The sequence below is a fragment of the Panthera tigris genome, chromosome E1, assembly GCF_018350195.1.
Source record: "Panthera tigris isolate Pti1 chromosome E1, P.tigris_Pti1_mat1.1, whole genome shotgun sequence".
Taxonomy (NCBI): Eukaryota; Metazoa; Chordata; class Mammalia; order Carnivora; family Felidae; genus Panthera; species Panthera tigris.
Genome location: NC_056673.1, coordinates 6,088,865 through 6,111,902, shown reverse-complemented (window position 1 = coordinate 6,111,902; position 23,038 = coordinate 6,088,865). Strand labels below are relative to the sequence as shown.

The 23,038-nt window shown below is 45.2% G+C and overlaps 1 protein-coding gene across 4 annotated transcripts in view; it reads right to left on the bottom strand.

Moving 5' to 3' along the window:
- MAP2K4 (mitogen-activated protein kinase kinase 4) overlaps positions 1 to 23,038 on the bottom strand; it is a 139,153-nt gene that overhangs the window by 73,117 nt on the left and 42,998 nt on the right. For 2 of the 4 annotated variants that reach the window (XM_042967896.1, XM_042967895.1), the window contains one exon: positions 12,714 to 12,805. The exons of the other annotated variants lie outside the window; for them this stretch is intronic. In XM_042967896.1, coding sequence (XP_042823830.1) covers positions 12,714 to 12,736 — 23 coding nt within the window. In that variant the 5' untranslated portion in view covers positions 12,737 to 12,805. The remainder of the gene's footprint in view (positions 1 to 12,713; positions 12,806 to 23,038) is intronic. 4 annotated transcript variants of the gene reach the window in all.

The window sequence follows — 23,038 nt, the reverse complement described above, 5'->3', positions numbered from 1 at the left end:
CACCTACAGGATACAGGTTATCTTCTTGGACTAATATAAATGTTCAAAAACTGAGTACACAACTCTGAATACAGGAAAGGCAACTGAATTGTACAGTATAAGGGGTGAATTCTATGGGATGTGAATTATATCTCAATAAAGCTGCGAAGACAGAAGATGGAGGGCAGAATGTGGTCACCACCCACAGTCCATTTTCTCATTTAGACTGGAAAAAAGTTGTGGAAACCACAAAAAAAACATGCTACGGTTATGCCATCATGAAGGTGTGTTCATGGAGTCTTTGCTCCTACCAGGCTGGCAACCTTTCCAGCGAAACTGAATCAATTTCACGGCTATTGTTTTAAGAGTTAGTGGCTTCCAAAGAAGGACTGGATAGAGATACAGCGCTGTAGTGACCACACCTGGAAGCCTGACCTGACCCTTTACCCTCACACTATAGCAGTCAACCAGTGAAGCAACTGTACCGAGTGCCCGAAACCTTAGTTGTGGTTTTCTATGGAGGCAAATGTGTCAATCAAGATTTAAGTGTTACTTCTATTAGGCATATCAGAAATTCCCAGTCATTTCATTATTAATTTCTTACCTGAAAATTAGTTCAGCTCAACTCCACAAATCTGTAAGCGATCCCCAATGCCTTTCTCTGCTTCATCAGTAACTAAGTTCAGCCTATGACCTTTTCTTTACTCTTATATTCAGCCTTCTAAAATGCATGGTAACTGCAGTCCACATGAGCAATTCTTAACCCAGACATCTTACCCATTCCCTCTGTTGGGCTGTATTCAAGAAACAAGCAAGCGATGGAGGTTCCAAGTCTCAAATTAACCTAAATCTCATACAGAAACACAACCCCAGCCCCATATCTAACCACCTACGCAGAAAAGTCCCTAAGAAAATCGGTAACGTTCTCCTCTGGATCTAGAGGTCTTCAACATGGAAACAAATTTTAATAGTTTTTGTTGTAAGAAGACCTGTAATTAGACAATCAAGTGATACACACTCCAGTTAAAAAGTGAGCTATACACTTACATATTTAATGCCTACAGATCACAAATCAGATTTAAAGAGTACCCCTCTTGAATACAGTATTTCCAACAGGATGTACTTGGGGATAGATCTCAACACCAGGGAAGCTGTTTAGATACAGACTGATGTCACCATAAAATATTTTCTCTTATATAAAGGGAAGTAGGAGTTGAGTGGCAATAATAAACCTTGGTGATATCTACAGACACCAACACGAAGGATTAAAACCTAAAAAGAAAAAAAAATGGATCCATTTTATTAACCAATTTGAATCAAACTTGAAAAAGATCGGTTCGTGGACACAGTGCATCTTACCACCAGATTCGCTAATTAACGTGAATGGACTGGGTCCGTGTCCCCTGTGGTTATATCGTCATGTTCCAAAGACTATGCTCCTTGGCCTTGTAAAGGGATGCCGTATGAATGACTGAAAAAAATCAGAGGTTCTAGGCCTTCCCTCTTCTATTCTTTCAGGGAACCCTCATTCCCCTGCCCCCCAGGCTTCATCTTTCCACGGAGAGGGATCTGGTGTCTCACCTGAGCCCTTACGGGCTGACCAGAGAACACGAACAAAGAAACTGAACACACTCAGGTCAAGTCCTCTCTTTTGAAACCAGCCTTCCTACACGGAGGGTACGGATGCTCTGGGTGTCCCTCTGTCATGCATTATGAGAGGCTGCCACTCACAGGATGGGGAAGTCTAATTACATGAGGCCACGAGGAGGAGTTAGCAAACTATTCAGGTCTCAAATGCAGAGCTACATTTCCCATTTTGTCAAGAATAAGACAGGGGTAGGGGCTCCTGGGTGGCTCAGTCAGTTTAGCGCCTGGCTCTTGATTTCTGCTCAGGTCATGATCTCACAGTTCGTGAGATCAAGCCCCATGCCGGGCTCCGTGCTGACAGTACAGGGCCTGCTGGAGAGTGTCTCTCTCCCTCTCTCTCTCAAAATAAAGAAACAAGCATTTATCAAGGATAAGACAAATCTTACCATCTCTCTCAATTGGTGCCCAATACAAAGGGAATGAAGCCTTTTCCATTTTTTAACTAGACTTCTAGAGAACCAAAAACCAAGATTTTCAAACATTTTCACAAAGTGTTAGTAATAAAACAAAATGCGATCATGCAATTCCTAGGGTTCAAAGAAAATATAACAATTTCAATGTGACCTCAGAGCCTCCAGATGCCAAGAATTTCACCACTTTGCAGCTAACCCTATAAACTAGTCAATTTCCCTTTGGCCCCCTTGTACAAGTGCTCAGAAAGACAAAAGACAAATACTTTTGGTGACCTGAGTCATAGCTGTAGCTTCAAAGTCCCAGTTTATTCCACTTCTAGAAAAAGCTCACCCAGAGTCTCAAGGGCAACAAGGAGATCACGTGCAGTCTGCCGACTGCAATTTCCATCCTAAGATACAATTTCTGGGGGCGCCGGGGTGGCTCAGTTGGTTGAGCATCTGACTCTCGATTTCAGCTCAGGTCAGGATCCCAGGGTCGAGGCAACAAACCCCGCACCAGGCTCCACAGTGAACATGGAGCCTGCTGGAGAGTCTCTCTCTCTCTCTCTCTCTCTCTCTCTCTCTCTCTCTCTCTCTCTCTCTCTCTCTCTCCCCTCTCTCTCCCTCTCTCCCTCTCTCCCTCTCTCCCTCTGCCCTCCTCCCCAGCTTGCGCTCACCCTCTCTCTAAAAAATAAAAATTTTAGGGGCGCCTGGGTGGCTCGGTTGGTTAAGTGTCCGACTTCGACTCAGGTCATGATCTCACGGTCCGTGAGTTCAAGCCCCGCGTCGGGCTCTGTGCTGACAGCTCAGAGCCTGGAGCCTGCTTCCGATTCTGTGTCTCCCTCTCTCTCTGCCCCTCCCCTGTTCATGCTCTGTCTCTCTCTCTGCCTCAAAAATAAATAAATGTTAAAAAAAAATTTTTTTTAATAAAAAAAAATAAAAAATAAAACTTTTAAAATTTTAAACGTTTTAAAAAAATTTTTTTAAAGATATAATTTCTGTCCTAACTAAATAGCAGGCCTAGAGAAGAAAACAATAATATATATATATATATATATATATATATACATACATATATATATATATGAATAGCAGAAAACACACTCATGGCGAGAAAAGGTTTCCTGACTCCTAAGGTACACTCCTAAGGGGAAGGAAGGTTTCCTGACTTTTCCTGGAATACCACTTTCTTGGGACTAAGGGACTGTGTTTTATCAGCAATGACTTCCAAATCTCTCTCATTCTCCCACTTCTCTGTGGATGATTTTACACAGAGTATCCTTAGCTGCTTTCAGTGAATCCTCCATAGGATTCCGCCTTCAAGCACCTGATGATCCATCCGGGGAACTGAGCCAGCAGCCCCGCCGTGGCAATTACCGCCAGCTGCCAGCCAACACCTGTCCTCCTCTTCTCGATAAGGTCGTCGGGGAAACACTACACGCAGCTAAAACGCTACACTTCCCAACTGCTATGGAATCACCTGCGCTCCCCCCTCCCCCCTTTCCCGCCAAAATTCATGTCAAAGCCCTAACCCCCAGCGTGACCGTATTGGAGACAGGGCCTACAAGGAGATAATTATGTTTAAACGAGGTCATAAGGGTGGAGCCCTGATCGGATAGGACCAGTGTCCTTCTTAGACGGACCCCCGGCGGAGACAGGCTCTCCCCCACCCTCACGCTTGCACAAAGCAGAGGTCACAGAGCAAGATGGCGGCCACCAACGAGCCAAGGGAAGAATCCTCAGGACGAAACCTACCTGGTCGGCACCTTGATCTTCCCGGCCTCCAGAACTGCCAGCAATAGACTTCTGTTGTTGGAGCCACCCAAGCTGTAGTATTTTGTTATGACGGCCCGAGCGGATGGAGAAGGCAAACTTCCTTGTGGTTAGAGGCAGTAGTATGAATGCAGTATTTAAAAGGAGCTGAGCTCGGGCGCCTGGGGGCTCAGTCGCCTCAGGTCATGATCTCGCGGTTCATGAGTTCGAGCCCCGCGTCAGGCTCCGTGCTGACAGCTCAGAGCCTGGAGCATGTTTCAGATTCTGTGTCTCTCTCTCTCTCTCTCTCTCTCTCTCTCTCTCTCTCTCTCTCTCTGCCCCTCCCCTGCTGTGCTCTCTCTCTCTCTCTCTCTCTGTGTCCCAAAAATAAATAGATAAAAGGAGGTGACTCAGCCAGAAGGAAGGTCATGGGTTTTTTCTTCTCTTTCTCCCCCTTCTGGTTCTTGTTGCCTGGAATACTGGTGAGGACTGGAGTTCCAATCACCCTCAAGGCCCTTGAGAATGGAAACCATGTACTGAGAATGAGGGAGAAGAAAAATTACGGCTCTCTAGACTCTGATGACCATGAAGCCATTTCACCAACCCTACGCCTACCTATCTCCAGACAACATCTCCAGAAAGAGAAATAAACTCTTACTGAAGCCGCTATCTGTCCTCACCGCTGATGCTGTTGATATGCAAACTCATTTCCGGTTAATGCAGCCCCCAAGGATATCTTATTTCCCAGTGATTGTCACGGGAGGAGGTCCCTAGCATCTGGCAGTGGTGAAGAGGGAGGGAACAGGTGGAAGTCTGGTCATGACAATGACTGGGAAGTGCTATGAGCACTTAGTGGCTGAGGGTCAATGATGCTAAAATGGTTTCAAATCCACAGACCAGTTACAAACAGGCCAAGAACACTTCCCTGAATAAAGTCCTTAACTCTGGCATCCCTCATTTCTTACAGCCAGCCCTAATCATCCCTGTTCCAAGCGACTAGCCGTTCCAACCTCTAGGGCAAACATGCACAGACAGACAGACAGACATATACATACACACACACACACACACACACAGAGAGAGAGAGAGAGAGAGAGAGAGAGAGAGAGAGAGAGAGAGAGAGAGAGAGAGAAACTGACACAGATACTGTGGGCATCACAAATAAGTAGAATATGTGTGTTTTCTTTTACAAAACATGCAAAATGATGGGTAGAATGAATCCACACAATACAGACCTTATTAAGACACAAATGCAATATAAGAAAATTATTTTTTGAAATAAGGGGACATCTTGTTACATGAAAATCTGAAAGCTGTCATTTCTGAGCCCACATGTTTGCAATGAAGTCCTTTAGTGTGCCCTCTTTGATCACCGACCCTCTGGACAGAAATGACCACTTTGTCTTTTCACTACTTACTGAACACTGAATCATCACTACTGCGTTTTCACTGCCATCCTTTCACTGATTCGGACTGATGCGTACAAGTTTCTAAAATCCTACAGATTCCCCTCCCCCCCCCAAAAAATAAAAAACTGTGACATGATGTTCCAGAGCATTCCTGAGACTAGACCCTGGGAAAAGCTTTATTTCTATCTAAAGTGTCCAATAAAGCTGCCCGGCTTTGCACATAGGTGGGCGGACTTGTTCTTTGGAGAAATATAGCCAGCACGGCCACGGCTACCTGGGATGTCTCTAGCTCATCTTCCACCCCTACCCTCTGCTAAATCCAGAGGGCACCCTTCTGTGCTAATTCAGCAGCAGGATAAGTACTCGGACAGATATAAAGGGTATAGGCTAAACTGTTAAGCGAGTGCCCACAGAGCCCCGTCCACAGCGCCCTTTTCCCTCACGCCCACCTAAAAGGCGATTAGGGGTGAGATCACTCTTTTAAGCTGCAGTTTGGTTTCTTACTCTTAGAGTTGGACTTTTTTTTTTGCCACTTGGCGAGCAAGTGTCTCTTCCTTGGTTAAGTCCCTGGGAGAACACCCCTGAGCCCTCCTGCCAAGGCTTTGTTTTCCTGCTGCTGCTTCTGCTAAGAGTTATTAGTATATGTTATTAACTTATCGACTGACTCTTGGTCCTGTGCTGTAAATATTTCTCCGGAGCGTGTTTACCTTCCCATTCTATTTATGAATTTATACCTGTAAAACATTCGGAAATGTGCATGCTCTCAAGTCGATCGTGCCATTTCACTCTGCCACGCAGTATCATTTAAGTTCACCTCCGCGTGCGAAATGGACTTCCTTCCACCATTGCCTTTCCAGCTTCCTGCCAATGCCTTATTTTCTCACCTATCACCTAATCAATAATCCTGTTCCTTATTTATCCAAATTTGCTCTCCCCTCGAGATTTGCTGGGGGCGCCGGGGTGGCTCAGATGGTTAAGCGTCCAACCTCGGCTCAGGTCATGATCTCACAGTTCGTGGGTTTGAGCCCCGCGTCGGGCTCTGTGCTGACAGTGTGGCGCCTGCTTGGGATTCTCTCGTTTTCTGTCTCTCCCCACTCTCACTTTTTCTCTCTCTCAAAAATAAACTTAAAAAAAAAAATTTGCTGGGGCGCCTGGGTGGCTCAGTCGGTTAAGCGGCCGACTTCAGCTCAGGTCATGATCTCGCGGTCCGTGAGTTCGAGCCCCGTGTCGGGCTCTGTGCTGACAGCTCAGAGACTGGAGCCTGTTTCAGATTCTGTGTCTCCCTCTCTCTCTGACCCTCCCCCGTTCATGCTCTGTCTCTCCCTGTCTCAAAAATAAATAAAATGTTAAAAAAAAAAATTGCTGATCCTTTTTTATAAACATCATGATGTCTTCTACTGTATTAAGAATGCCGTAAAGTGCCGCGTTCAGAGATGCTTTCTCAAAGTCAAGAAGACATGGCTTCCTAGTTCCAGAATGCCTGCTCCCATCTCACAGGGAGGATACGTGTGGCACTCCCGCTTGGGCCACTGTGGAGCATCAGGGACACAGACTTACTCTCACACTTGAAACAAGTAAAAAAACAGACAAAATCTGAGATGGTCTTGAAGACACTGGACGTCAGGCATCAAAGGGCAGCGAACACCGAGAGGCAAGAAATACACACGGTGAGCCTACGGCTGTCCCCAGCTTCCGGTCTGGAGGGGTCCACAGACTGCGAGGGGATGGGGGACCAGGGGGATCGAGGCACCTCCTGGCAGTATCCTGGTGTTGAGCAGACAGATCTGGGTGTCTGAGGAGACCAAGGTAGCCAGAGTCTAAGAAGCAGAGTTCCGGGATAAGAGAGCGCTGCACAGAAAGAGAACCCCACAGATAGGCACGGAGCCCTCCTTGGTCAGCACGCTCTTACAAAGACCCTACACTCGCCTGGGGAAAGAACCCCCCAAAAGGATTAGAGGGAACAATGCCCAGGCTGGAGCGGTACTCGGAACACCCACCAAAGCTGAAAAGCAAGAGTCAACAGGATCCAGCTGTTTCCAAGTAACTTGACGAAAGATTCGTAGGAACGCAAAAACACCTGGCACCCAAAGTCCGGCCTGCAATCTAAAACTCAGCAAGGATGCAGAGAAGCAAAATAAGATGGCCCAAAATGAAGAGAAAGATCAACCAATTCAGAAATGGAGTCAGAAATGGAGAAAGATGCCAGAACTAGCAGACAAAGACAATGAAACCGTGTTTACGACTCTATGGTGTGTGTTTGAGAAACTGAAGGGCAGACGAATACGTTGGACAGATGTGGGATATACAAAAAGCAACGAAACCAAACGTCTAGACAGAAAAGCTAGAACAGGTCAGGAGGAAACTTTGGGGGTGGTAGATCTGTTCACTGACCTGCCTGGAGTGGTGCTTTCACAGGGTATACGCACGTCAAAACTTCCCAAACTGTACGCTTTCACTACGTACAGTTCATTATATGTCAACTATACCTAAGTAAGATTGATGGGAAAGAGAGAAAGAGACTGTCTTTGAGCCTCACTCTCCTTGTGGGAAAGGGATTTGTCCATCCCGTGTCCATACGTTCAAACCCTGTCTGTAGTTCAAGGCCCCAGGGCTCAGGGTGTTCCCAATCAGAGCACGCACTGCTCCAGAGGCAAATTCTCTCTTGATGCCCTTGTCCTCGAATTCCATACTCTTCAACGGACAGCAGCAAATCTAAGAATATAATCCTCAGTCTATTTTGCTACCACGACCCTTCTCTGCGTCCACGCTGCCCAGATGAAATGTACCTACATCCATCTGGCCTCCCTCCCCAGTTATTTTCTGGTACTTGCTAGTCAGGGGGGAGGCCTCGGGGTGGGGGAGGCACTCTGTCTCTTAAACTAATGGTTCAGAAGAGGCCACATTTTCTCCTGCGGTCTGCAGGAAGGCCCTAAGAGAAATCCTCGGTAAATCTCTTCTTGATTCCTATAGGGACTCCACATGGGATTGTCTTAATTTTCTGTGTTTCATATATCCATCCTTGTTTCTTAATAAATAGTTTAGCAGGATGCTGCTTCTCCTATATCATTTTGCCCTACAAATCTGAAATTGTTTTTACAAAGTCAGAACATTAGTTCCTGAAGCAAATAACGAAGGAGCAAGAATCTTAATTCCTTTTCATTCATAACCTGTAGCTAGCTATGTGAACTGTCTTGTAAACTATGGAACATTCTCAAGCTCACCTTTATTATTCTGGGGCAGGGCGGGCATTTACCCAAACTAGTCAATGAGAAAAAAAAAAAAAAAGATTTTATAGATTTATCTACAGACACAATCTAAAGATTTATCAACAGACACACTTAGGAACACAGGCTATTTTATATAATATACCTACTTGAAACAGAGGGTATTTTTGAACCTCTTACAGTGCCTACATTTTAGCTTGTGTGAATTGTGATCAAACCAGCTTAATTTAATACCAGTCTAGGCTGTAGACCTTAACTCACTCTACTTCCTTATGTATACTCTAGGTGCCTACAGAAAAATAAAAAGGTAAATATCTAGTTACAGTTGAATCTGGATCTTTCTGTGAAGAGAAGCCAAAGCACACAACTCAACATGTGTGCTAGTTAATGCACAAAATAGCCTGTGAAAGGAGAAAAGAAGAAAACATTCTTCATGCCCCCAGCTTCCGGACATCTCCGTTTGGGTTTCAGATGCACACAGTCACAGACTAACAGACTAACAGAATCGTCCAGGCTTGTCCTTCAGAAAACCCTGCCTGGAGGTCCTGGATTGGCTCCAGTGCTCCTCCTCAGCACCCACATATGCTAAAAATCAGGAAACACCCAGTCCGGGGCCCCTGGGTGTCTCAGTCGGTTAAGCGTCTGACCTCGGCTCAGGTCATGATCTCGCGATTTAGGAGTTTCAGCCCCACATCCGGCTGTGTGCTGACAGGAGCTTGCTTTGGATTCTAGGTCTCCTTCTCTCTGCCCCTTCCTCCCCAAAACTAAACATTAAGAAAAAAAAAATGGGAGGCCTGGGTGGCTGAGTCGGTTTAGCGTCCGACTTCAGCTCAGGTCATGATCTCACAGTCTGTGAGTTTGAGCCCCGCATCGGGCTCTGTGCTGACAGCTCAGAGCCTAGAGTCTGCTTCAGATTCTGTCTCCCTCTCTCTCTGTGCCTCCCCCGCTCACACTCTGTCTCTCTCAAAAATAAACAAACATTTAAAAAATTTTTAATTAAAAGAAGAAAAAAGAAAAAAAAAGAAATACCCAGTCCATGGCAAATTCCTGATCTGCAGTCCCAGCAACGTTTTCTTTCAAGTAGATTAGGCTAGTTTGGTACTTCTTCTTAGTGAGCCCTATTGTGGGTCCACCTCTAACCGTTTGTGCTTAATTCTTCTGATAATTCCCTCTATCGAGTCAAACTCAGAGGTCTCCTTTGAAGGGGCACAGGGGAGGATACAGGCAACAGGCCAGGGTCCCTCAAGTCGCAGAACAAGGAGGCTTCTGTCCGCAGCTCGGGCACCCGGGCTGGAATCTCCCGTCTACAACCTGATTCTTCACCATGGGCGTGTATCACTTCTTAAACGTTCCCAAGTACTCCCCAATCTGCCTCAGGAAACATCCCACGGAGCAAGGACACCGTGGCTTACTGATAGGAGGGGGACGCCGCAGACCTCTCCTGCCCAGGCCAACAGCTCCCGTTCTCCCACAACGACACACCGCCCACCCGGAGTCCGGTCTCCAGTTCAGAGCTCCGTCCACCGGCGTATCCACTCCCGCCTCGGCTCCTCCGCTCGCTAATCAAGTCTACTTATCTTCAAGCACACACGCGTACTCCCCACTGCCGTGATCTGGACAGGACTCTAATTCCCCGAAGCTCTGATTCTTTTGGGACCAAAATGCCGAATCCACTGTGTTGTTTCTCGGGGGCGGGAGCCAAGGAGAGACTGCTAGGAGGCCCTAGGCCCTGCCCTTCGTCAGCCTCCCGCAAATGTGTGGGTACTTTTTCTCCCAGATATTCTAGGACTATCTCCGCCCGGCAACTTCCATTTGCATCACAGAGGCTGTCTGCTCCGATCCCAACTACGTCTCCACCACTCCGTTCTTGAAAAGTGAACGTAACGTCCTCTCCAGCAGGTCACGTCTATCACAGAGCATATGCTCCACGGGTTTCCAGAGGACACTTGCCAGGAGCTAGTTAGTCATTTTTTTACTTAGGTAATCTCTACACCCAATGTGGGGCTCGAACTCACGACCCCAAGACTACTACGAGTCGCGTGTTCTTCCGAATGAGCCAGCCAGGCGCCCTAAGGAGCTAGCTACTCTTATCACAAAACGTGGTCTGAGAAGCCAAATCCCATTTCTCCAATACCACATGCACTGGGCTCAACTGGGGTCCCCCACCAACAGATTTATCCACCTCAGAAGGTGGCCTTATCTTTACAGATACAATTAAGATAAGGATCTTGAGGAAAGGTCATCCTGGACTTGGGTGGGCCCTAAATATAATGGCAAGTGTCCTTATAAGAGACAGACAGGAAGACAGAGACGCAGGGAGACACAGGGAGGAAATCCAAGCAAGGACAGAGGCGACTGGGGTCCTGCCACCTCCACCCCAGGAATGCCAGGAGGTACCAGGGCTGGAAGAGGGAAGGAAGGATCCCCTCCAAAGCCTGTAGAAGAAGCATCACCTTGCCAACACCCTGATTTCGGATTTCTGGCCTCCGAAACTGCGAGAGAATAAATTTCTGTCGTTTTAGTCTACCAAGTCTGTGGTAATTTGTTACAGCAGCCGTAGGAATCCAATACACCATCTAAACCACGAGTCAACAAACTTCTTCTGTAAAGAAACAGATGAACATTTTAGGCATTGCCAGCCCCTCTCTGTAGCAACTATGCGACCAAATGGGTGTGGCTATGTTCCAATAAAACTTTATTTATAAAAACTAGCAGCAGGGCCGCATTTGGCTCCTGAGCTGTAGTTTGAGTACTACGGGGTCTAAATGAGACCTATCGTTCAGACGATCTCTATCACATCTATTCATTTTTCATATCCTTCCTCTTTCAACTTTATAATTATTCTCTGGAAGAGAAGAAACTCCAGTAACGCACCCAAATCTTATAGTTTTATTTTCAAAATTTAAGCTCAAGATACATTTCAGGCTCTTTCTTAACCCTCACGGCCCCTCCTCCCCCCTACACACACACACACACACACACACACACACACACACACACACACACAAATACACACACACACACAAACACACACACACACACACACGCAAATCAACAGGCAGTGGAATTAGGGGTCTGTAACCCATCCCTGATTCTCTTGCCACACACGTAAATAAGTACACTAAAGAGGCAGCAGACCTCCATGCCTTGGGCATCCTTCCTATCTACGTATCCTTCCTATCTACGTATCCTTCAGAAAATGACAGCTAATTACCTGAACACATCTCTTCCTCCTGGGCATAAAAACTTGATCCCCCAACCCTGCCAGTGCCTACAGATTTTCCTTTGATAAATAAACATCTCCTGGTGCCCAGAACCTTCTATTATCTAATTAGGCATGTCTGAAGGCTTGAAGCATGTTTTCTCCTCTTCTTTCATGATCACATCCTTCCCCTTCATTTATCTTACTCTTGATTTCCTCCCAACGTTATCAAACATGTCTTTCTCTCCAAATTACTTATTCCTCCTTTTGCCCTGTAAGCAGCCTTGATTTTATCAAGCCGACATACTCTAAAATGCCTCAAGCTGCTTTAATGCTCTCCTTGGCACATATACATATATATAATTAGCATTCCTCCTAAGACAGGAAAATAAATAGAACACATACCCTGCACACCACTGCAACCGTTCTGTGTCCGTACTCTAGATGAGTACTGCTTTATGCATCCTTCTGCAATGCAGCTCTGTTAATTCCGGAAATTTCCACAGTAAACCCGGTCTGTCAGTTGCCATGGAAACTGTCTGCTTCCTGCCACTACTAACAAAATGAGTATGTTTGCTAAGACCTAAGATGAGGCAAAGGGAAGAATTGGAAAGGAAGGAAGGAAGGAAGGAAGGAAGGAAGGAAGGAAGGAAGGAAGGAAGGAAGGAAAGATGTCCAAAAGAATTGCTCAAACACTCCAAATATAAATTTTCAAATTCTGATATCCATATGCAGTGAGGAGAAGATACTAATGACACAGATCTGCAGTGCCTTGAGCATCACTGACTTAGGGAGGAGAAAGCAATTTCCCACCACTAAGGAAAAGAGTAAGATTACAGAGTATAAGACAAGCATCCACGGTTGCATCCTGTGGCTACAGGCAGCATATTCCCTACGAGCTGATGGTATGTCAGCTGTACTCAGCGTTTACCATTAGCACAGTTTCTCTGGGCTGTGTTTCTTACAGACAAAAGTTAAGAAAGCTGACTTAGCTAAACCAACAGGTTACAAGTTTTCCTAAGATCCTCTCCCTGTCTGGAACCCCATCTCCACGGGCGGCTACCTAACGCCTTTTCCCCACTAGTATGGAAGAAATCAGGGTCCTTACATGCAGATGTCAGGAGCAGGCATCGAGACAGCCACCTTACCAGGACGCTCAGAATATTAGGCACAGCTGACCACAATCGCTCCCACCTGCCCCTGGAAAAAATGCATGTCATTTTTCTGTGACATCACATGTAACGATCTGCTGCCTACCTCTCAAGCGTCTTTGTTTTCTCTGCCTGTCGCTTCTCTGCTATCCAACCTCGACATGTTAGATTTCCTCGGGGCTCAGCCCTGGATCCGATTCTCTCATCGAGATACACTCTCTCCCCGGACAACATCAGCATCTACATGCTGACAGCTCGCAACCTTTAATTTCCAAGCTACCCCGTCTTCTCTAGGTACCAGACTTCCATTTTCAACACCACAGTGGGTGCTGTATTTACCCCTTGATCTCGCAGGATATTTCAGGGGCATCTCAAATCTGACATACCTCAAGCTGAACTCCTGTTCTTCTGTGCCCTCCCCCACAGACACTCCACGGCCGGTGGGCCCATTTCAGCAATGGCAGCTGAACCCATCATTCAACCCACAGTTCTGGAAGTGACCAGGGACACTTTCCCATTTTTGCCACCCACATTCAAATTCTTACTCGTTTTTGTTAATGCTTCCTTTAAAATTCCTTTGCAAGCTCCATTTCCCTCTATGTCCCTGTCATCAACTAATATCATCACCCATCATGCCACAGCCACACTACCACCGCCTCATGAGGACTCCTGAATTCCTTTCTTGCCTCTCCACAATACATACTGCACGCAGCAGCCAGGGTGATCGCACTGGGGTGTAAATCAGATGGTGCCACTCGCCTGCTCATAACCCTTTGTTAGCTTCCCACTCCCTTTGGGTTTTTCTTTTATTTTTAAGTTTATTTATTTTGAGAGAGAGAGCTAGTACGAGAAGGGGAGGAGCAGAGAGAGAGGAAGCGAGAGAACCAGAAGCAGGCTCCTTGCACTATCAGTGTGGAGCCCATGGTGGGGCTCGATCTCACGAGCCGCAAGATCATGACCTGAGCCGAAATCAAGAGTCTGTCACTTGAATGACTGCGTCACCCAGGCGCCCGCACCAACTCGCGAATGCCATCCCAAGTGGTTACCTACAAGGCCACATGTGATCAGGCCCGTGACTCTCTCTCCACCCTTAAACGCACTTCTCCTTCTCGTTTTCTGATCAAATTGGCATCTCTTTGTTTCCCTGAAAAGCTGAATCTTTTCCACCTTGATACGTTGCCTCTTCAAATACTTGCAATTCCCTGCACTTGGAATGCCCTCAGCAGCCCCCTTCCCCAAATCTAGTAAGAACCTGCCCAGGCCCAGAAGCCTTCAGTGACAACTTGTTCATCTCCATGCGGAATCAAGCCCCTCATATGCTCTCAGCTGGCCCTTTTCCTGGAACAGCATGAATACTACCTATAATTACACACACACACACACGTTGAATGTGTCATCCCAACACCTTAAGCTTCATTAAGTAGCAGCAGAATCTCCTTTTTTTCAACATGAAATACCCAGTGTCCACCATAGTGTCTGGCAGATGGTGGCATTCAACAAACAGCTGCTGAAAGTCTAATAGAACGTGCGTGGGGTTGGTCTCTGACAGCTACCAAGTCAGCTGCTCATAAAGCTCCGAGGCACTCCCTGGACTCTGTAACCTAAGCTCCCCCTCATTTTACATCCACTCAAACCCCAAGATATGGAGGAACACACCACTGACATCTGACTTCGGCAGCTCCTAGGTCAGGACAGAGGCGACGGTAACCGTCCGCGTGAACCTACAATGCTTCTCTGGTCGATGGTCCCCAACCACAGGCAATGTTGCACTTGTACCTCAAGGGTCACATGGCCACATCTGGAGATTCCCTGCACTTGGAATTCCCTGCACTTGAAACAACTAGGTGGTTGTTCCTACTGGGGGGGAGGGGAGTGCTACTGGCATCTGGCGGGGGGAAGCCAGAGTTACCGGGAAGCATCCTACAGTGTGCAGCCCAGCCTCCTGCCTCCTATACCAAGAACTATCCCGTCTAAAACGTCAATAGCACCAAGGTGGAGAAGACACAGCTACTCCCACAGTCTTGGAAGATAGGAGTAGGGCCCAAAACTGTCAATCTGGGCACCTGTCTGGCTCAGTCGGTGGAGTGTGTGACTCTTGATCTCAGGGTTGTGAGTTTGACCCACCTGTTGAGTGTAGAGATTACTTAAAAGCTTAGGAGGGGCACCGGGGTGGCTCAGTCAGTTAAGTGTCTGACTCTTGACTTTGGCTCAGGTCATGATCTCATGGTTCAAGCCCCGCGTCAGGCTCTGTGCCGACAGTGTGGAGCCTGCTTGGGATTCTCTCTTTCTGCCCCTCCCCTACTTTCTCTCTCTCTCTCAAAAGAAACATTAAAAAGAAAATTTAGGGGTGCCTGGGTGGCTCAGTGAGTTAAGCATCTGACTTTGGCTCAGGTCATGATCTCACAGTTCCTAGGTTCAAGTCCTGTATCGGGCTCTGTGCTGACAGAGCCTGGAGCCTGCTTCAGATTCTGTGTCCTCCTCTCTCTCTGCTCCTCCCCCACTCTCTCTCTCTCTCTCTCTCTCTCTCTCTCTCTCAAAAACAAAACATTAAAACAATTTTTTTAAAAATTTTTTTAACGTTTATTTATTTTTGAGACAGAGAGAGACAGAGCATGAACGGGGGAGGGGCAGAGAGAGAGGGAGACACAGAACCGGAAGCAGGCTCCAGGCTCTGGGCCATCAGCCCAGAGCCCGACGCGGGGCTCGAACTCACGGACCGCAAGATCGTGACCTGAGCTGAAGTCGGACGCTTAACCGACTGAGCCACCCAGGCGCCCCTAAAACAATTTTTAAAAATTTTAAACAAATAAAATCTTTAAAAAATATTTCTATATATAACATTTTACCAGCACAAAGTTGTTTTTTAAGGCATTATTTTTAATTAAAAAATGAAGGGGCACCTGGGTGGCTCAGTTGGTTAAGCATCCTACTTCAGCCCAGGTCATGATCTCACGGTTTGTGAGTTCGAGCCCCACATGGGGCACTGTGCTGACGGCTCGGAGCCTGGAACCTGCTTCAGATTCTGTGTCTCCTCTCTCTGCCCCTCTCCCGCTCATGCTCACACACACTCTCTCTCTCTCTCTCTCTCTCTCTCTCTGTCAAAAATAAATAAACTTAAAAAAATGAAAATAATCTAAATGGTTATCAGTAAGGAACTAATTACATAATTACATAATTGGTATATAATTACATAATACATCAATTCAAATGTAATGAAAGATAAAATTGATTTCTGAAAATGAATGTGCTAATTTAGAAATACATTTTCAAGATGTACTAAGTGAAAAATCAAGCCACAAAGTAGGGTACTAAATGGCTTTTTGAATAAATATTTTCAAGAATTACATAAATTATTATATATTTTGGTATTTGAACAAGTTTTTCTATAAGGACATACTACACTTAAAAGGGTTTTATCTTTAGAGAAAACTATGTACGAAATGAATTCTTTCACCAGAAGCATATACCACTCATTTTTTAAATGGTAACATGAACTTTCTGGATGGTAACATTATGAGCCATTTTGATTTTCTTCTTTAAACTTTTCTGAAAGGAAGGATGGAAGAAAGGAAGAAGACAGACTAGTAAATGGTCTTTTTTTTAATTTATTTATTTTGAGAGAAAGAGAGCATGAGCAGGGGAGGGACAGAGAGGGAAAGGGAGAGAATTCTAAGCAGGCTCCACACTCAGCTCAGAGCCTGAAAGGGGCTCGATCCCACGACCCTGGGATAATGATCTGAGCTGAAATCAAGAGGCGGATGCTCAACCGACTGAGCCATCCGGGTGCCCCGAGATTTACTTTTTTTAAGTAATCTCTACACCCAACGTGGAACTCATACTGACAACCCCAGGATCAAGAGTTGCACACTCTACAGACTGCACCAGCCAGGCACCGCTCTAGAGCCCAATATAGACAACCTGTCCCCACACTTTTTTCTAGGGGACTCCCGCTATTCAGGGGTACGCTACACCCGCTGTGACTCCACAGATGCTATAGATTAATCTTCAAATTACATTAAAAATTTCCATCTAGGTTTGTCTCAAACATCATGACACGGGAAACCACGTGGGCAGGAATAAAATCCGTCACCATACCGTTCCACGGGCCTAAGAGTTGAATTCAATAAAAACAGTGTTCGTACACTTACCAAGTGATTGTTGAAACACATACGGGCTTTGAAAACAAAGACAGAAAAACACAGGTACCATTCAATGAGATTAAATAATAGACTTAGCATTTTTACTGTTAGTCTTCTGCCATCTTTTTTTTTTTTTTAATTGAAGTGTGGTTTCCAAATGAAATGCAGAAATCGTAAGGATACAGTTGGCCAAGTTACCAAACACACACACCCGTGTATCTCACACCTGAAGAAGACGGAGAAGATCCCACCACACCAGGAATGCGCCATTCCTGTCCGGCCCCTCCACAGACACTGTTCTGATTTCCATCACTTTGTCTAGAATTTGATACAGATAAAATGAAACAGTGTTCCCTTATGCCTGACTTCTGCTCAGCATTTCTGAAGATTCATCAAGCAGTCTGCGAGCCTCAGTACTTTGTTCCTTTTGGTTGTTGAAAAGTATTTCACTGATTAACATGCCACATATTATCCATTCTTCCATCACGGGATACCTGGGTGGTTTCCAGTTGGAGGGCCATTATAAATTGAGTTTTCATGAACCTTCACATGCAAGTCTTTCTGAGGACACTCTTATCTTAAGTAAATAACAAGAAATAGAATTTGCTGAGTTACGGGGTAGATGTGCCCTTAAGTGACTATCAAAGATTTTTCTGAGGTGCTTGTGCCATTTCCTACTTCCCCCATAACATATGAGAATTCTGGTCATACGTACTTGTTAATATACTGTGTGGCCTTTCAAATTGTATCCATTCTGGTGGGTATGTAATAACGTAAGATAACAGAAGAAATATATCTTGGTCTCCACTCCCAGCTCCTGGCACAAAGCTTCTCAAATGCTTGTAATTTCAGGGGCACCTGGCTGGCTCAGTCATTTAAGCGTCTGAGTTTGGCTCCGGTCATGATCTCACGGTTTGTGGGTTCAAGCCCCACGTCAGGCTCTGTGCTGACAGCTGGGAGCCTGGAGCCTGCTTCGAATTCTATGCCTCCTTCTCTCTCTGTTCCCCTCCCCCACTCGTGCTGTCTGTCTCTGTCTCTCAAAAATGAAAACATTAAAAAAAAAAAAAAAGTTTTAAAACCCTTGTCATCTCCTAAATGATATGAACACTAGCAGCAATCTCTTGTCCTAAAGAGGACATTGCATGGCTCCTGGGAGGCACTGGTCACCAGAAATCCCAAGCCGGGATTAGAAGTTTAGAATTCTCAGGCCCAGCGCCCATCCTCCAGAGAGCAGAGACAGGCTGGAAACAGAGTCCCTGATTCATCGCACCTGTGTGACAAAGTCCCCACAAAATCCCAACAGGAAGGGGTTCCAAGGGCTTTCGGGCCGGTGAACACGTGCACCCCAGGAAGGAGAGGAGAGGTACACCAGCTCCTCAGGAACTCTGGTGCCTGCGACCCTTCCAGACCTCTCCCTGGGTATCTCTTCATCTGGCTGTTCGTCCATATCCTTTCGGTAAACCTAGGCTCCACCCCTGTCGCTCTCTCTGGCTCTCACTCTCTCTCTCAAAATAAATACTTAAAAAAAAACAAAAAACAAAAAACAGAGAGACCACACCAAGAGCTCAGTGGAAGGGAAGAAGGAAGGAAGAAGAAAAAAGAAAAATAAAACCAAAGCAGAAAAGTGAGATCTGAGACACTGGGGGAAAAAGCCCACTCTGTGGTCACCCACAAAGGAAAAACCAGGTCACATTCTGAAGCTCAGAACCGTCATGGCACATACGTTCCTAACAGTAACCCTGCAAGTCCGGAAGCCTGGAGCAGCGCCTTCCAACTCTGAAGAACAATTTCTACCCCAGAATCCTAAGACCGACAAAGCTATTAATCTAGCAAGAGGGTGAGATAAAGGCATTTTCAGACATGCAAAGACCCCAAAACCCTACTTACTAGGAAAGAACACTTATCTCAGGAAGCTGTTGGAAGATATACTCCCTCAAAATGGAGGGAAACTAAATCACAATGAAAGAAAGAGAAAGAGAATGAAAAGGAAAAGGAAAGAGAAAAAGAGAAGAGAAGGAAGAGAAGAGAAGAGAAGAGAAGGGAAGGGAAGGGAAGGGAAGGGAAGGGAAGGGAAGGGAAGGGAAGGGAAGGGAAGGGAAAGAGGGGCAGCTGGGTGGCTCAGTCGGTTGAGCATCTGACTCTTAATTTGGGCTCAGGTCATGATCCCAGGCTTGTGGGACTGTGCCCTACATCGGGCTCTGAGCTGACAGCACAGAGCCCACTTGGGACTCTCTGTCTCCCTGTCTCTCTGCCCCTCCCCTGCTCTCTCTCTCTCTCTCTCAAAATAAATAAACAAACACTAAAAAAATACACCTCTGAAAGAAAGAGAGAGAGAGAGGGAGGGGGGAGGGAGGGAGGACATGACTCCCAAAGACAGGGAATCAAAATCAGGAGAGTAATACAGGCATTCACAAACCACTGCCAACAGCCATGAAGCAGGCCTAACATGCAACCACTCCAGATTACAGCAAGATTAGGGATGATAGACAACTCTTAAAAAGAAAAAAAAAAAAGAGAGAAAAGAAAAACACTGAGTGATCATCTACTCTTTCACGTTGAGAGGAGATTCACAGTGAACCATTAAAGGAGGCAATTATTAATTCTGAGGAAAACAAATCTGCTCAAGATCAGTAATGTAATCACACTCAGTGGTAAATAATAATAAAAAAGAACACTCTGAAAAGATAGGACATTTCCTTTAAGCAGCTTAATTCCTTATTCATAGGTAAGTTTCCAGAAACATGCCCTAACACGAAGGCAAAGGACCTCTATAACATTCTGAACTGAATCGGAACCCAGTCTTGCTGCCTTATCAGAAACAGTTGGAAAGCTCAGGAAAAGCAAAACAAAAAACAAAGCAAGACAAAAAACACAAAAAACAAAAAACAAAAAACCTAGGCATTTCTTTAAAGAACACAGTTCTACAGCTCTATAGGTTAAAAAAAACCAGGGACACCTTTCAATGTGTGCCTAAGTCTCTGATTCAAGAAAAAAGATGCTTGAAAATGCCAAAACTAAATTCATCTTTAGTAAACAAGCAAGTCAGCACATTTACTATTAATTTCTTTAAATGAATATTCCAGAACTAACTTCAATATCTCAGCTATACACATCCAGCTTGAGGAAAATTATACTAGTGAATCTCCGGGTGGGGGGGGGGGGGGAGGGGGGGGCGGGGGGAACGACACACAGAGAATCAGTTCAACCACAGCTATTACCACTATGCTCAGTTGAAAATCACATCTCCCGTGAAACACTAACTTTAGGAAATGTGCCACAACCATCAGGTGCACCAAGGTAGGATGTGGGACTGAGGAATAGATTGCATGCCTCTGAACTTTAAGAAGTACAATAATGCAAGTTCTAGAAGACAATCTCACACGACAGGATTATTTACTATAGTCAAAAGGTAGAATGCCTGAATGTCCATCTGTATGAACGAATAAACAAAATGCCGTATATAGATACAACACTATTCAGCCTTGAAAAGGAAATTCTGGGGCGCCTGGGTGGCTCAGTTGGTTAAGCGTGTGACTCTTGGTTTTGGCTCAGGTCATGAACTCACGGTTCATGAGTTCGAGCCCCGCATTGGGCTCTGTGCTGATGGCTCAGAGCCTGCTTGGGATTCTCTCTCTCTCTCTCTCTCTCTCTCTCTCTCTCTCTCTCTCTCTGCTCCTTCCCCCTCATGTTCTATTTCTCTCTCAAAATAAATAAAACTTTAAAAAGGGGCGGGGGGGTGGGGAGGGATTCTGACACACATAACATGGATAGAGTGTGAAGACATTATGTTGAGTGAAAGAAGCCAGACACAAAAGAACAAATATTGTATCATAACTCTACTTATACGAGGTACCTAGAGTGACCAAATTTAGAGACAACGTGGAACCAAGGCGGGCAGGAGGAGAAACGTGGAGTTAGCATTTAATGAACACAGTTTCAGTTGAGAAGATGAAATCGAGTCCTGGAGATGGATGGCAGTGATGCCTGCACAAAAATGTGAATATACTTAATGCCCCTGAGCTGCACATTTGAAAATGGTTACGATGCTAAATTGCATGTTATGTGTATTTGGCACGGGGAATCAGAAAGAAAAAGCTTCCAGCAGTAAATCTAAACCAGCCAAAAATTAAAAGATCCCATCATATTTAATACACTTGGTGTTTTAAATTTTGGAGTACTAGTTTGTAGCTATAAATATTTCTACCACGACTGCCATTTTGTGAAAGTACTCCAGCACAGAAGTTACTAGGCCTGCATCAAAAAATGTCAGAGATGGGGGAAAACTTTGCAGCTCGTGTAGACCCATGGTTTTCACACTTAGAAGCTAAGCAGAGATGTCCCAGGGACTATTTTGGAGAAAGGACAGGCAAGACTACAGAGACCTCTCCCAACTCACACACACTTAACCCCCCGGGCTTTTCCATAACCTCTGATTTGAAGAAAGCACACACCTGGCTGAATTCTTTCCCTCCCTGCCCCAATTTACCATGTAAAAGAATGGAAGTCGCTATGCGAATTCAACACCTGAATTGCGATCAGAGTGCCACATGACACATTCAAGGTCACAGGGATAATGATGATGTAAGGACAGAAACCAGGTCTTCCAACATTAACTAAAATGGTTAATCCAAAATAATAAAGTTTAAAAGACAAAGTTTCCACAATTTAACCAGCAACAGTGGCTAGATGATTTATTTTTTATTATTTATTTATTTTGCAGAGAGCGTAAGCAGGGGACGGGTAGAGAGAGGGAGACCAAGGATCCAGAGAGGGCTCTGCGCTGACAGGCTGACAGCAGTGAGCCCAGTATGGGGCTCAAACTCATGAACGGCAAGATCATGACCTGAGCTGAAGCTGGACGCTCAACTGACTGAGCCACCCAAGTACCCCCACGGCTACGTAATTTCTAATTGCTATTCTATGCTTTACTGTAAAGCTCTACTGAGTAGGCTTACCATGAAATGACGAACACCACTAGCTATTAACTAGCTTTAAAACTTCTTTCAAACGACTCCTAGTGTCCCATAGCACAAACTGAGCCTTTTAACATTCAACTGTCATAAAAATAAATGAGATCCCAGAGACCTTCTTGGTCTCAACAAAGAGATTCTTTTAAACGTGGAATATATGGTTTCGAACCGCTTAGCTCAAGCCCCCAAATATATCTGTACTCGGCATTATTTCTAATATGTATTCTTTTGAGCTAGTGTTTCTTCTTGTACAATTCGGATATGTTGTGAGGATAAAAGGGCTGTTCTTTCAGGAAAACAATTGTATTTGGTGCATTCTCAGTGGTTCTGTGCTCCACGAGCACTCACACATTACTCAGTGCGATGGAAGCAGAGACCTCACAGGAGAATATCTACTGTTGTTCGTGTCCGATTTATATACAGAACATGACTGTAGCACAAGACTGCCACATTTATAAGAACACCGTGGGGTATCAGAGGGGGGAAAACCTACACTTCCTGTTCAGATTTCTCCTCACTCTCGAAGGACGCACAAGAAAAGTACAATTAAAAAAAAAAGGAAATAAACGATGAAGAAACTGAGAGATTCCAGCAAATTTCTGAAGGTCTGAAAGCAGACACAAATGTGTAGACAAAGCAAAACTAATCACCTCTAAAAGAAGGGACTCTAGTTTCAAAGACATCAGTCAATTGTAGTACAGGACCTTGTTTAGATCCCGCTTCAAAGTATTTAAAAAAAAAAAAATGATGAAGTAATTCACTTACATGATGATATTAAAGATTTATTCTACTGGATGTAATAATGGTATTGTGACTGTGTTTTTATAAAGGAGTCCTTTAGGGCACCTGTGTGGCTCCGTCGGTTGAGCGTCCGACTTCGGCTCAGGTCATGATCTCACGGTCTGTGACTTCGAGCCCCGTGTCGGGCTCTGTGCTGACAGCTCGGAGCCTGGAGCCTGCTTTGGATTCTGTGTCTCCCTCTCTCTCTGTCCCTTTCCCACTTGTGCTCTCTCTCAAAAATAATTAAAAACATTCCAAAAGAATTTTTAAAAAAAGAAGTATATCTTGAAATACTTATAGATAGAATAACATCTGAGGTTTGGTTAAAAATAAGGAAGGTGGAGAAATAGATAAAAACAGTATTGGCCACATTAACCACTAAAACTTCTATGT